General features: G+C 40.9%; 1 protein-coding gene across 2 annotated transcripts in view; it reads left to right on the top strand.

The window, feature by feature from the left end:
- LOC128251701 (stAR-related lipid transfer protein 13) overlaps positions 1-16119 on the top strand; it is a 99048-nt gene that overhangs the window by 40480 nt on the left and 42449 nt on the right. The window contains exons 3-4 of one of the 2 annotated variants that reach the window (XM_052978807.1): positions 4221-4295; positions 11272-12557. In XM_052978807.1, the coding sequence (XP_052834767.1) occupies positions 11297-12557 (1261 nt within the window). In that variant the 5' untranslated portion in view covers positions 4221-4295; positions 11272-11296. The remainder of the gene's footprint in view (positions 1-4220; positions 4296-11271; positions 12558-16119) is intronic. The other variant, XM_052978806.1, reaches the window with a different exon arrangement.

Genomic DNA, 16119 nt, shown 5'->3' with positions numbered 1-16119 from the left:
CATAAATTTTTGTACAATTTTCGCTTTTAAAAGTACAAGAATTTGGCCTGTGTTTGTATTACAATTTGCCATCAAGTGGTTTTTGCTGTACCTACCGAAAAAGTTTAATAAAACCTCAGAGAGGGGGGATTCGAAATTAATGCTACGCAATTTATGAACCTGTTTTTAAGGGTGATGTCAACGCCAAGGAATCGAAATGAATTTGCATATTTTTTTGGGTATTATTTCCAGCAAGAACAAAGAACTCTCGTTTTGAGTGCAAAGAAACGTTAAATTATGTAATTTATTTAAATTTAAGTGGAACCGAATGCTCTTTTCTGAATGGACCTTTGATTAAAACCAACACAGCATCGAGCTGCTTCAATTTAAGCAGAATTATGGCAAAACTCGGCAAGTGGAGCTTACGAGTGCAATCTTCGGGCGATCTGAGCAAACAAACAGCCCACATTTCTCATTACAAATTGAGTCATTAAATTTATTTATACCCGCTGAAAGGCAGCAACATCTCAGTATCACCATCGGCATCACAAGCTGCAGCATTCGGCAGTAAAACGTTGTAAAAAAAAGCACTTCCGCGTTACTGCAACTGCAACTTCCATTTCTGGGTCAAATTCTTGTCCAGAGCTCCGTATGCATATGGCAAATGTGCAATAGGGAGAGGAGCCACGAGCTCCTCTTATAAGTATCATTTTTTATGGCTTTTCATTATGGCTGCATATATAATTCTTAATAAGAAAGTTCGGATCCGCTGCTGATGCTGCTGCTGCTGCTGCTTCATCCCGAGAACATGAAACACGCAAAAAGTGGAACAAGTTATAAAGTTGTATATTTTAATAGGCCATGGCAAAAATAAATATGAATTTCAGATATCGTTAACCACATTTTGTGGGTCACCTCCGCTGAACTCTTGATTTCACTTCGCTGCGCGAAGGAGCAAGAGAGTCATAAGCATTTGATTGGCGTGAAAAACAACTCCAGTATCGGGACATCAGGAGCCTGGCATCTCTATGATTTAGTGTGCCTGGGCCACTTGACAATAATTTACGCAAATGGCATAATTCGCTTTATGGGCGCAACATGATGATGACTATAATGATGATCGTGCGGATCCTGCAATGACTGTAACTATGTAGTTAAAGAGGAGTGCTCGACGCGCTTTCAACGCCAACGCTGAAACTGAAATTGAAACGATCGCAGACCGCGGTCTGAAGTCCCAAGTTCCAACTCCCTAGACCCGGGTTTCCAGGCCCCCAGTTCCGAAGACCGACGCTCTAGACCCCGCCTAATGAGGCTTTTGTCTGTGGGCCGTTCTCGTTCGCCGTCCTCGTCAGAGTCTACAACTCCATGACTCACTCTGATTTTCACTTGCTGGGCCTGGGCGTGCGTTGTTTTTCTTTACAGCCTAGCGAAGGGTATCTGAACTTTGGTCAGTAGTTTGAATCTAATCTAAGGAAAAAGTTTTATTTACAAAATTGAGTCTGCCGAAACACGCATTAAAATCATTAAAATCAGTCAAACTAATAAGCAACTTAATAAATGAACTGGAACACCGCTAAGTGCTTAAATCACAAAAATTCCCATCGATTTAAAATAGTTTTTTGTATTTTTTTAAACTAATATTGAGAGCAACGGTGAAATAAGAGGGTATTCTAAGCTTCGGTCATCAGATCAGCACTTCTTCTTTATATTTTGTATTTTTTGCGTGCTGCCAATCGACTATTGCATCTGCAATGACAACAGCAACAACCGCTGCAGTTACAACAGCAACTACAAGGCGTTGCAGCTTGATAAGCGATGCTTATAAAAAGTGCCGCTTACATGCACAAAAGCCATGCTCGCAGATTGCATTTGCAGCTGGCTGAAGGAGATACAGATACGTACTATAAGTGTGTCCTCTCGAGAGAAGAAACCCCCATAATCCCCCCAAGATCCTCCCCATTGCCTGCTTTCTTTTAATTGCAATTGCAAAGGCAATCGCAGATATTTACAATGCCACGCACATTCACAATCAGCCACAGAAGATTGCCAATATAGCCTCACGCCATATCAAACGTCGAAATCTGAGCGGTGCTGCAGCGCGGTGGTGCAGAGAGCAGAGGTGGTGCAGAGTGCAGAGGTGGTGCAGAGTGGCAGCGGTGCCGCCAACCACTTGGAATATCATCAGAGCGCACGCCTTAGAATTATTGGCGCTAGACATGCAAATACTGCACAGTCCTCTGTCTTCGATCCATTGGCCCGTGGCTGCTACATTCTAACGAGTTTCGTAATCGTCTGGTCGGCATAAATCATAATAGCTTTATTTATGCCGCGACAGTTGTTACAATTCTATCAGCGGACTGCGCTTTTGCCCAAAAACAACAAAAAATTTCGATCAGAAAAAGATCAAATGAAATAAACAAATTGGGTTTTGGGAGCTCTGAGGCGTCCCCGATTTTCAGTCATGCCAAATGTTTTTCCCATCCCATATTTATTGTAAATTGTTTCAGTTTCGTTTTTCATTTTTCTTTTTCTGTTCTTTTGGGGGCAACTATGTCTAAACAATTGGGAGCCTCAATGGGTCCAGCAGCTGTGTTTGTTTTTTTTTTTCTTGGGGCGGTAGAGACGAAAATGAGTTACGGCCTCAGAGGGTTAACCACATTGCATTACCTAGGCGGCTCATTACGGGAACACAGGGGTTTACATGGCAACGAATTACTAGTGAAAATAAAGATCTACCACACCTAGAGAAAAGTTATCTGATATTATAATATTGTTGTTCTAAAATGTGATGGTATTTACATCGTAAATGTCTTTACTGGTGAAAATACTTAAACCATATTAAGCTTAAACAAAATGCAATTCAATTGGACGAGATCTATTTTTTTTTCTAATAACTTTCACATTAACTAAAATATTTGAGTACAAAATCATTAAAATTAAATAGTTATTTTTACTATTCCATTTTTTGAAAAGTGCTGGTATTACATTTTTATACTAAGACCTCCCTACTTCCACAAACTACTTTCAAAATAGTTAAAAATGCTGAAAAGCATTATTAAAGTTTGATTGGCAACAACATCTAAATAAACAAATGCATTAAGACTATTTGTCTAGTGATTTGATTTTTTGGAGTGCAGTGAGCACCTTGGGAGATTGAGATTTCCAAAATCTCGTTAAAGAACCCAACATTTGTCGCTGTCAAAAGGGGGAGCACAAAAATGTGTCGGGCATGTGGAAAAATCTCTTGTTCATATTTACGTTTGGCACCTCATTATGACGACCCCAGAGCCGCAGACAGACACAAAAAGCCACAAGCGGACAGACATATCACTGGCGACAAGCCCTCGACCAGCCGCCCAACCAATAATTTAGAGAACAATTATGGCTCTTCAAACAGATCGGAGCACTGGGTAAGTGCAGCTAGCGGTACTGCATTGTGGCGATCATTAGTAAACAAAATAAAGCGGGTGCATTCACCTGCACTCCGGCACTTCACAAGATGCTCTGGGGCATTCGATGCTGGATGCTGGATATGGGTCAACTGGCAGATTAGCGGCTCATCGGGTTCAATCGATCGGATCACCAATCACCGGCTGATTGATTGCGCCCAATTATGGCCGGGCCTGCCAATGATTGTATAATAAATCCACTGGCGACTTTGATCAAAGCGTTCAAAGCGCAGCCAAAGTAAACAGAAATGTAACGAGTTGTGTGCAAGTCAAATGCGAATTCAAATTCAAATTCGAATCTGATTTTGATATTGCTATTGATATTGATGTGAATTGAATGCACGCGCGATATGTTTATTTTGTTGTAAACATCCGGACGTGCAACAAATTGTTGCATATTGTGCAGGAAGCATATCGTGCACCAAGCTGCCCCGCCATAGGGCGTACATATTTTTCAGTTTTTTCGGGTGGGTTTTTGGATTTTGATTTTTTCGTATGTTTTGGATTCGGGGGAAAAGTATTTTTCCCGTTTATTTATCAATGAAGTTGCCGGCAGTGCAGACGTCTTTCGATTTCGTTTTCGATTCCGCATCTCGTGGCAGTTCATCGAAGCGCATTTAATTCATTTTTTAGTGCATTTAATTATTATGTGTGCGACGGCAAAATGTTTACAATTTATTGCAAAAGGTGTGGCCTGCACTTTAAATATTATTACCATACGATTTTGTTTTAAAAAGCGCTTACTTTTTTCCCAGCAAAAAAATAATTTATGTGTCTGTTGTTTCTTTGCAGGTAAATTATGCAAATATGTTGAACCGTTTTGCCTTTTGCGGTGCAGATCGCGTGCTTAGATACGTGCCCGGTGGTGTGAGTATGAATATATATAGTATACAAATAGGAATCCAGCTGAACGTGCCAAAATGTTGACATTAATTTTGAGTGAGCCACTCGGACAGGGCTGGGCTCGGTTTGGTTCATTACTGTTATACTAACAAGATCATTTTGGCGACAAGGCTTGAAAAATAATTGTCAGTTGGATAATTGCGGGTTAGCAGAAATTACGTATACTGTTAATGAGAGAACGAAATAAATACAAGGTTGGGAGTCCGAAAGGGAATAATTAAATATATGCTATAAATAGCAAAGATAAATAGAACAAATTGATAACTTGCTTCAGTCAATCCGAATTGTAAATTAAATGTTGATATAGGCATGCTTGAGATGCCAAAACAGTTACTTTTATCTGCCATTACCATCTTATTTATGCATTTAAATCACCTTTTTCGCCGAAAGCATTGCGCATGAGCAACGTGGCAGCCCGCAAGCTCGTCTTAAACGTGCCACCACCTGCTGTTTGGCGTTGCCAAAAGCCCACTCTTTAAAATTCAACTGGTGTCGAAAGTCCTTGACACCTTTCTGTGCATTATTTTAATTACCAAACGCGCAAACGCGATAAGCAAATTCCAACGCCGCAACACATGGGCAATTTGTCATCCTGGTGGCAGCCAAGAGGAGTGCATTTGGGTGAATTGCTTTGTTTTTGCTTAATATTTATGCTATTTATGCATGTGCGCGCATGCTTAATTACGGGTTCGCTAAAACTGTCACAATCACTGAGCCCGGCGCATTTGTCAAATTGACAGCAGTTTGCCGCTCAGAGCTGTGTGCAAAGATTGCGCACTTTTTCGCTTAATCTTGGCCAAAAGTCTGGGCCGGAGAGAAGGGAACTTGGACACTTTTGACGCGCACGCGCAAAGCTTTTTGACTCGCTGAGCGCTGCTTGAATAATGCCCGCTTGGCACGCACCTCAGACTTAGCAGCTAAAGAAAAAGGAAACCAAAATCCCATAGCGAACACACACACACCCTATAACAAGAAGCGATCATATTTCATGTGTCAATAAATCAGCCAAGCCCCGCTTTTTACTCGCTCGCTTATTGTTACGCTCTGGGCTAAACTGTAATGATATTTTTATTAACTTGGCCTTTACCAAAAGAGACCCCGACCACGCACGGCCAGCCAACAATTGAAATTTTCGATTTGAAGTTCAATCGAAACAGCTGCAGGTGGGGCAAGCACACACGATCGTAGACTAATCGCATTGAGTGGCTATCGGAAAGCGTCAATAATGCCGCCAATTATTGCCGGGGCAAACATTTTGCCAAGTCGAGTGTTTGCACAAGGCGTCCTTGTCCTTGTCCCTGAAACTGGAACTCGAATCGAGAAATAAAAACGCTGCCGGGCGCATTTCGGGTTTTGAAAATCAAGCGAGCCTAAGCTGCCAGGTGAATTAGATTTTTAAATTGCCAATTCGATAAGAGTAAGGAAAATTATAAATAAGAAATGCATCAATTTGTATATAGTTGGAAGATCAATCAAACATGTTTGGCAAAATTGAAGTCGACGATGGCCGTGCTGTCCCAAATGGCGTTGCTAATGGCGGACATTACGGGGCGTATGCGCAATCTGCATTGCCATGCAGTACGGGCACTTTGCCCATATCGAAAATTACTACAAATTTAGCTGGTTTTAAGGACCAAGGGCAAGTTTTGAATGCCAGAAACAATACTTAAATTTCGAGCACTGCCCTGGACTCCTAGCTCAAGACTTACCTCGTCTAGATAAATAGATACGACCTTCCAATGGCTTTCCATAATTTTATAATTTTACTAAAAATAAATTGGAGAAGAGTTAAACGACCTGTGTTACTTAAATATATTTAATTAAGAATATGGGTTGTTTTCAGCTTATAAACTTTAATATTGAATAGTTGTATTGTACTTTTAAAAGGGTAAAATACATTAGCTTGGGTCAGCAAGGATCTTGCTTACCAACTTTCCCATCTTGTTTGTTTAAATTTTGACAAACTTATTATGCACTCAGCGGGATAAACAAATAAGCAACCAAGTTAATTTCAATAAAAAGCCTTCACTTCACTCCAGTCTGCGTTTGTGGCCTTTGGCATCGCCTGTCAGCGGAGTCTGTCAGTCAGCCGAGTTAGTGGGGTTGTGGTGGAAGCTCGGAGAGGGAGATGCCGCCCAAAAAGAGCCAAGATGCAAACGCATTGGCCATGTTTATGTTACCGTTGCCCATCGGCTGACTCATGACGCGACCACGGCCTGCTGTCATTTTAGCCATTTGCGATGTCAGTCGTTAGCCATATACGAGCGAATGCGAGTGCATACAAAAGGATTTGTCCGTCGTGGCCAAAGGCGCTTTGATTAATTGCCGACTTAGAGCGAAAAAGAGGGGAAAAAAGGATGCCCGGCCATTCTCGTTAGGCCAAAACTGAAACCGATGCCAAAGCCAAAGCTGACGTGTGGCGTTGGCGTGAATCACTTGAGCCAAAAGGTCAGGCCAACAAGGTTGAAGAAATGCAAACTGCAGAAATTAATTGCCAAGTTTGTCTGGGAAACGCGGAAATTAATTGGACGAGGCGAACAAACGACAAACTTCGTGGCGCAACAAATTGGCAACCAATTCGGCTGGAAGCAGTGCGCACCAGCCAATAATAAATTGGCCAAGTGGTAAGCCACAAAAAATACCGAAAAAAGCGTTTAGCTTCTGCGCATTTTTGCGTGAAGAGAGCCTACAGTCGGGAGACAAAGCGGAGAAAGAGAGTCATTACCACGCAGCCTGGCAATCGAGGGTTAAAAGGTTAATGGGCAACATTAATAGACATCGTACGAGGCAATCGGGCTGACCGGTTGGCACTAACTTTTCAGCTCTAGCTTTAGATGCACAAAGAAAAATATTACCATCAACGTTATATTGATTTTTAAATCTTGGAACCACTTTTTAATGCTGCCATAAAAATTAAGTTCAAGGAAAAAATACAGTTCGATATTTATAATTAATTTATAAATTAATATACATTTAATTTGTTCACCAAAAAGTCATAGTTAAAAACTTATTTCTTTAATATTTATTTAAAAGAAATTAAAGAAAAGTGTGTCATATCATTGAAATGAATTATATATAATTTAACTATTTGTCAAAGTTACTTAAAAATACTTATTGAAACATTAAGGAAAAAGTGTACAAAATAATTTATTGCATATTTTGGCGCAGTGCATCTCTATCTTCGGCTGGAAAAGCCATCGGCAGAGCGCTAATGTCGCCTTGATTGCCTGGCCCTGGGCCAACAAAAACTTTCCTCCGATCTGGGCATCAAAACGAATGCGTATTTAAATCCATCGAATATGTTATTTCTTAGCAATCGGGCGACGAAAAGCGAAACTTTCCCACTCCATGGGCAAAATGCACTTATGAGAAGCCATGCCATAGACAATTGCGGCAATTTGTATGCACTCTGTCGATTGCCCGTGCATATGATTGACTTATTGATTGGCTGATTGATCGATAGCTCGCCGGATCGCTGGCCCCTGCTTAAGTGACGGACTGGCTGACATAAAGCCTCGGCCGGGCCTCAATTAGCTAAGCTGACAGTCGCCAGCGGGCAGTATAGTACCACATAGTCGCCGGTTCATAGAACCCGCGCTACCGTTATAGCGCGATTTGGCCGAATGCTAATTATAAGTACGCCAAATCAGGAGTCTAGACTTCATAAATAAAACCCAATCGAACCAGCTACGTGCCACGCATGTGCATATGGATTTATTTATATACATTTATATCGGGGCGAGTTAATGCATTGGCAAATATTTACGATGTCAAATGTGCATTAAAATGCAATGCAAATGTGCAAAAATGTTGTGTTTATTCACTGGCTGTTGATGCCCATAAATCACGAGTTAAGCATGCGAGAAAATCGCCTCAGAAGCCGCGAATTGTAAGCTGTTTTGTTTCCATTTTTCAACAGTTTTTCTTTCTTTGTTGTGTTGGATTACAAAAATAGTCGGGCACAGCCTACCTACTTAACTTTTAATTTATGCGTAAGTCTGGATTTAGTAGCTTTTCAATATTAATTTTGTACTCCAAAAGAGCACGGCATGGGCAAGAGCAAGCCCATAAATCACAATAACACAAATAAAGCATGGTTTATATCCATACCGTATTCGGATTTATAACACAGATGGGAAAAAAGGGGCAGCAGCCAGAGTCATCGCTGTGGCATATTTTAATTTATGTTTTCCGATGTCGTTCGTCGTTTTACGATCGTTTTTATATGCCCGGGATTACTGCTGTAGGGGTATATTAGCTGGAAGATAAGGAAGCACACAAATGTTGGGATCAAGGGGCTATCTGACTAATCCGAATGTCACAACGCAAACACCCTGGCCAGCTCGTCCCAAGATAAAGAGTATTTCCCAGCAAAGCTACACCTGATCTTCAGGCCTTGTGATTTACCCCTAATGCAACACATCCCACTGATTTTATGGCCCAAAAATGTTTGACAAATCGGTGGTAGCCCAGTTGCTGGCAGCTTCTCTTGTAATTTTTATGCATGAACACGCAGAATAAAGTATGGATATTTTGAAAGATCAATTTAAAATGGTTAAATGCCAAATAGGTAAAAATTATAAAATTGACATTAAGCAATACATGCAAAGTATTTATGTGCATTTAAATAAAATTTTTTCTGTGCAACAAAAATAGGGCTGATCGGTGGGAGAAATTTAACTAGGGGCCTGACCCGTTTGGGGGCTTAATTGTATGACGTCGGCCGTCAGCAAAGCGGACAGCTCCTACGATTTGGCAACAAATCCTATTAGAGCTGCCCGAAAAGTGCCCGCGGCCCGGGGCTTTGGCAAAACACACAAAATTTAATAAATAAAATAAAATGGAAAATAATCATAAATACAAAAAGCGCGCAGCTGTGCCACAAGCCGCCACAAAAGCCGTCCGTAAGTGGCAAAGATCAAGACGCTTCGCGGTCCCAGGCTAACAAAACCAACAAAACCAAAACCAAAACAAAAAAAAAGCAACTGGCGAGCCTTGGCTTTTTGGCGAGGGCGTGTGTAATTTGACATCTTCATGAAATAATTAAAATTATTTATTGTTAATTTATTTTCACTCTGGCGCAACAATAGATAAAGTGAAAGATAAGCGGCGTGTGTGTGCGCTAAACAATTGAAATTAATTTGTCAAACGTTTGACAGGCCTGGCCACGCCCCCCTTCAAAGGCGCAACACTTTTGCGGCAATGTGGTGAAAGGAAAGGAATTTCCGAGGCAAACTTTCACGGCGAAAAGCTTTATAGCCGGGGCCATCGCAAAAGGTCAAGCCCCACTGGCCAAAAAGGTAGCAGTTAGTCGAGTTCGCAACCAGCCCGTATGCAAATGCCATTTCCGCAGGCTCACGGAAAGAAAATAATTTTTTAAGAAAATGTTAGTTATAAATAACTTTAGCAAGTACAACGAGATTTAAGGTAACATTTTTATTCCACAGGAAAATAATATAGGTAAGAAACATAATGGGATTGAAAGATAACAAGTATTCCATTGACTTAGATTCTAACAATCTAGAATTTATGTGATTTATTTATTTCTAATTTTTTATATGATTATTTTAGCCATTAAAGTCTTAAAAGTTTAATCAGAAAACTTCACCGAAAAATACTTTTTCAAAAATGCAAAATGAGCTTCACAGATAACTTTAAAAATTTCTTATTCAAATAAGTATAAATTGACTAATTGTCTATATAATTTGTTTAGGCTTATATTGAATAGACATTACTGGCATTAAAATCATCTACAAACTAAAACAGCCTTAAATAAAAGTTAAAATTGGTAAGTGATTAAAAGAGCAGCTCTTTATCTTTGGGAGAAATACGTAGAGTTGGAAGAAACTTAATCGGTTTACCGTACGGGAATATTTCGTAACCATCTTCTTTAGTTTTCTGTCACCATTTTTTGGCCATCGTTTTTCTGCGTGTGCTTGCTGCCACAACAAATTAATCAACGATTGGCTAGCTGCATTTCGGTGGGCGGCAAACGGCATTTGGGTACTCCGGGATCTGTGAGATCTGCAAGATTTCGGCTACCTGCTGTCGAGTGCCCTGCGGCCAAGTATCGCGAATGCAATTAAATGCAGTTCGCGGCTGGCAGGTTGCAGTTTTCGGCTTTTAGCTCTCAGCTTGCTGGTCCGCACGGGCAGTTAATCATGCATCGACAGCCGGCTTTCTGCCGGCAAAACAGCAGCTCAACATTTTGGCGGTCACTTAGAAGTGGTGCCCGTGGAAAGTGTTGCGCAAAAAGCGGCTGGCAATTAAAACACGTTGTGGCTTTGGCTTTTGGCTGGGTTTATGGATGTGGATGTGGCTGCCATGACGCACAGATGGCGTCGCTGGCCAAGAGTCGGCTGTGATGTGCGCAGCGAATTGGCTTTCAACGGAGCTCCAATCTACTCCATTCCGCGCCAGGAATGAGGAAACGTTTTGGTGAAAAGCTGAGACGCGTTGAGAAATGTGGTTAATTGATTTTTGTTTTTGTGTGTAATTAATTTATGGTTTCCTTTCGGATTCACTTGCAGTAACGCAGCGTTTATTGTTTATATTGAAAGCAGGTGTGTCACAGACTTGCTTAAAATTTCTAGGGGAAAAAAATCGATTGATCTTAAGATGGCACTGTTTATTTTCGTGCTATTTTCACATGAATTCGATATATTCATCTTGTTGAAGCTAAAAAACTTGTGATGTTTTTATATTTGATATTTTTTTTAACTTTTTAGGTTGATAATATAAACTTATTATTAAAGAGTAAAGACATGTTCACGCCATATGAATATTATATAGGTTTTTGGACTTAGAAAAGAAACAAGAAGCTACAAATATCCATTTAGTGCTTCAAATTCTGTGTATTACTCAAATAAACAATTATATTCTATTGGGTTTGTCAATTTGGTTGATTAATTAAACGTCTTCCCTTCCTATGCCCTTCCAGAATCACCCTGCATGGCCATACGACAATGTCCAATGCTCGCGAGCTGGCATTGATCGAGAAATGGGCTGACATTGCTACGCCGGCGACGCCGAATCGGCCGACATTATCGCCAACATCGCCGCCAGCACTCCATCGATCCATCGTGAAATTGTGCTGCTGCCCGCAGCGAAGGCGCTACAATCTCAAGCAGACGAAGAGCAACAACAAATCGACGGTGAACACGCTGCATGCCAGAAATATATTCGTCGATAGCGATTTCAGCTATATTGATGATGTGTCGCGACGACGCCAAGATTGCCACAGCGATTACGACGATTGCAACTACGACTACGACTGTGGCGGCGATAAAGCGGATGATGAGGCCAATGATATCGCTGCTGGACCACGAGACGACGGAAATGTGGCGCTGATATTAATGAATCAACGAAATCTGGCCGAACAATGGCGGCAGGACAACAAAGGCAACAGCAACAGCAGCAACAATCTAGCAGCAGCAGTAGCAACTAAAACTTGCGCTGTCACAAAGAGCCCGCAAAGTGGCAATGAGCAACAGCAACAGCAACACCAGCAGCAGCAGCAGCAACAGCAGCAGCAACGACAACCAACCCAAAGACTAAGCAATAGCTTGCAACAGCAACAACACCAACAACTGCAGCAACAGCAACAGCAACATAGCAATAAGGAAAATACACTAAGCTACGACAACAACAACAAGCCGCACTGTAATTATTGTAAATTACCCGACACCGCCGAGCCCCAAACGAATAGCAATAGCTATAGCAACTCGAAAATTGATTCACCGAAGTCGTCGCAGAATAAAATGACAATTACGACAGCAACAGAAACGGCAACGGCAACGGCGGCAACAGCAACAGCAACATCAGCAACTAGCGAGTGTGGGCTGCCAGCAGCAGCAACAGCAACAACAGCAACTGCAGCAACAACATCAGAAGAGTTTGTGGGTGCTGCCACAGAAGTGCTGTGCATCGATAAAGCAACATTGACAGCGGCAACACTAGCAACAGCAACACCAGACACACCAGCCACAGCAACACCTAAGCCCCGCATTGCAGCTCGTCCGACCACGCCCAGCCGCCTTAAGACTGTGATCAAAACGACAATGGTGAAGCGAAGTCCTAGCCATGACTCAACGGCAACAGCAACGGCATCGGCAACAGCAACACATGTGTTGCTGCCGAACAGCTGCAACAGCAGCCACATTGCAGCTCATGACGAGCCCAGACGTTCGGTTAGGGAGCGCATCGCCGCCTTTGCGGCAGGAAATGGTAAGTTTCTTCGGCTCACCCGCTTAATCAGCTTTGGCAACTAAGTCGCATTGTCGCCGGGGCGGAAATGTTGCATATACACATTGTGGGAAATATCGGACTGGGCTAGGCTCACACTCATTAGGCTAGTTAATAGCCTATTAATTGATTGCAACCAGGGTTCTTGTTGTTCCCAGCTGTGAGATCATAAAATGATTTAAAACGGGCCATTGACTATAAAAATATACCATTCACTTTTCAAATTAAAAGACTCATGAACAATATTTACAGTAGTCACTAAGAATATTCAAGTTTTTGATTTAAAACTGTCTTAGATTTTTAAGAAACTTTTTGTTTTATAAATTTGAAATGTTTTATGGACATATTTATTTTGATTAAAACTTTTTATTTTATTTATATTTCCCAGGAAAATCTTTAATATTGTTTTTTTAGAGTTCCATTGTTTAAATATAGAGACTCAGTCATTAAATTTTAAAGCAGATCACTTTCGCAACAAGATTTCTGTAGCATCGTTACACTTTTTTTTTGTTTTACAAAACTGCTTTGGGCCCTTTGGGCCCGCAAAGTCAACGAAGGTCAACGAGAACTGAAAGCCAGCTCAGATCCTCGTCATTTCCTGTTTTTAAATGCTCACGAGATATACGTGTTTGCCGATGCCAGCGATTAGACTTAAATGCCAGAAAATTGAATTACATTTCAGAGAATGAGTCTCAAGTAACTGAATCATTTTTTGCACTGGCAATTACTTGCAAATTCAGTGAAATCAATTAAATGTAATTAAATGCATTTTTAAGATACTTGATAAATCAACAACTAGAAAATAAATGAATTATTGACATAAAGGGAAATTTATATGTAAAAACTTTTGCCTTAGCTGCTTAGGGCGTGTGCATAACTTTTTGTGTTACTTTTTTTATATTGTTCCGAATGGGAAACTTCCATGAATTATGCATGTCGCGGAGCCTTGGATTTCCGTTAACATGACACACTCACATGGCACACACCTTTGGCATTTAATATAAAGAGTCGAATCTATTACAAATCAATTAAATCCCGCGATGTTTAATAAAAAGCCACTTAAGGCGGCATTAAAAACCTCCCCAGAAACTGTCCACCGCCATTGTGAGTAATAATAAAGTAAAATTTTTATATTATAAATGCGTCTGCATAGGTCGGGCAATTGGGAAAGTCGTAAAAGTCGGAATATTGCCGCGCTGGGTGCAGCTCGAAAACGCACTTGCAGGCGTCCGAAAAAGCACAGAAAGAAAAACACTCCCCAGTCAGCTTTGTCACCAGCGGTAGAGTGCACTCCATTTGATTCCAGCCACGCCCCATCGACGGCACTTTTGCACACAAAAACAAAAAAAAAAAAATAACAGAAACTGCAACGACAGCGTCGAAGGCGCAACAGGAAACACGTACATACGGCAATCGACGTCATGAGTGCGTATTATATCATTTTGATAGGCAAATGAGGCTTGAAAGCCGCCAGAGCAAGTCGTTCCCAGAGACCCAAGCCCCAGGCTCCCAACTCCAAGCCCTGCCCTTAGTCGGCAGACTTTGCATTTTAACAACCGATAATAATATACCCTTTAATGATGATCCTTAAGCTTTAGTTTGCGAAGAAACAAGCTGAATTGAAACCTCATGAGCAATCCTAAAACTTTAACTTGTGTTCAACATTAGATATCATAAAAAATATTCAAAAATTTGGCAGTGGAAACATTTTTAGGTTACAAGTTTACTTATTTACTTAATCCAATTTACTTTGATTTTTATTTTAAGTCAAGCCTGAAAAAGTCAAATCAAGAACGAAATATGTTTATGGGCACAAATTGTATAAATAATGTAAGAAAAAAGTTGCTATAAATACATTATTTTTGTTATTTTAAATGTCCAATCAAATTGTAATTTTAAATTTACCAAAAAGTTTTCAATACAGGAATCAAAGAACTGACCAGGGTAAATTACTGAAAACGAATGCAGCTTTTAAGAGAACGAATTTATGCTGAAAGAAATAAACCTTTGAATATAGAACTTGGGTATGTTTCTAAAAAAATATCTTCACCTTGTATTGGTCAAACCCCCTGTGAAAGAGTATCAAAATGGAGCCTGAGAATAATCCGCAGACTGGCGGCGTCTTAGGGCGCCTGTGATCTGTGCTGATCGGCATGACGAAGACGTTGTCCCAAACCGACACACGTCAGTTCAGAGCTCGGAGCTCGAAGCTTTTCGCATCTGGGCTCGCTTCTTGCTCATCGCCCGCTAATCGCGTGTCCAAGTGTCCGAGTGCTCGCTGGTGCATTTTTGCCGGGCTGACAGCTTCTGCTCTGCTTATTTCATTTTATTTATTTACTCATTCTGCGCCACTCGGCGCAAGTCGAGATGAAATGCGTTGAGGTAGGTCGCTGCAGGGGGAAAAACAACTGCATCAACTGCAGGCAAATATTGACCAGCCCATGACTTTCCATGAGTGTGTTTCACAAGCATTTGGCTTGTACTTTTGCATTGTTTTCAATTAGGCACAGAGTGACACCTCCGCAAACCTCCGCAAACCTCCGCTTCCCCCGTTCGGCAATCGGCAATTAATCACGTTGAAGTGACCTCAGCCAGCGAATCATTCAGCAGCCGCAAAATAAACTACAAATACACACACGCCCATCAATGAATGGACGGTGGCCATTTAGCGGACACACCCAGCAAACAATTTTATTTCGAGTAAATAAGCAAATAAGCTAAATGCGTACAAATGTTTTGTTTTCGCCTTCTTTGTTCATGTTTGCAAAGCCACAAAAAGCGAACGAACACACGGGTACGAGTTTCCAAAAAGCAAAAGAAATTTTGGGCCAATCATCAAATAGAACAATGGATGCGAATTTTATTGCTGACCGGTATATGTACTTATTCCATTTTTGACCAGCTAATTGAAAACCCAAATGAAAGCTTAAATAAGAATTTCTAAAAGGCAATTGCAAAGAAAATGACACAGGTCTTGAATATGTTGTTAGAATTGAGTAGTATAGTTTGATTAGTTGTTTATTTTATTTATTGTATAGATCCTGTTAGGTCAGATGATAAATTTAGACCAGAGTTATTTTTTTAAAGTTGGTATAATTTTTTAATTGTTTACTTTTTGTGCTTTATGTAGTCAAAGTTAAATAGTTTAATATAGTTCTTAGCAGGTGTAAAGCTTACATATTTTAAAAGTTTCATAAGAAAGACAAAACGATAAACTAAATTGATGTGTTCTCTGTATATATAAGCGCGCTCTCATGGTTTGAGATTGGAAAATGCAATCGAAATTGGGGAAGACCTCCCATGAATTCGCAACGCGTCACCCACATGGCGGTAAAGTCCCGTCCTTATGGGCCAGAAATACCGTTAGCGTTGCACAATTGAAATGCAGAAAAGCTAAATAAAAAATGGGAAAAAAGGAGAAGAAAAGTGCAGCCGAGTGTGGGCCTGGTTTTCGCTGCTGACTCCGGCCTGAACTGGCGGCCTGCCAATCGGCCCAAAACGATCAATTGGCAGAGAGACCCCCATAAAATGTTGCCAACTCAAC

The sequence above is a fragment of the Drosophila gunungcola genome, chromosome 3R (assembly GCF_025200985.1).
Source record: "Drosophila gunungcola strain Sukarami chromosome 3R, Dgunungcola_SK_2, whole genome shotgun sequence".
Taxonomy (NCBI): Eukaryota; Metazoa; Arthropoda; class Insecta; order Diptera; family Drosophilidae; genus Drosophila; species Drosophila gunungcola.
This window is presented reverse-complemented; position numbering and strand designations above follow the sequence as displayed.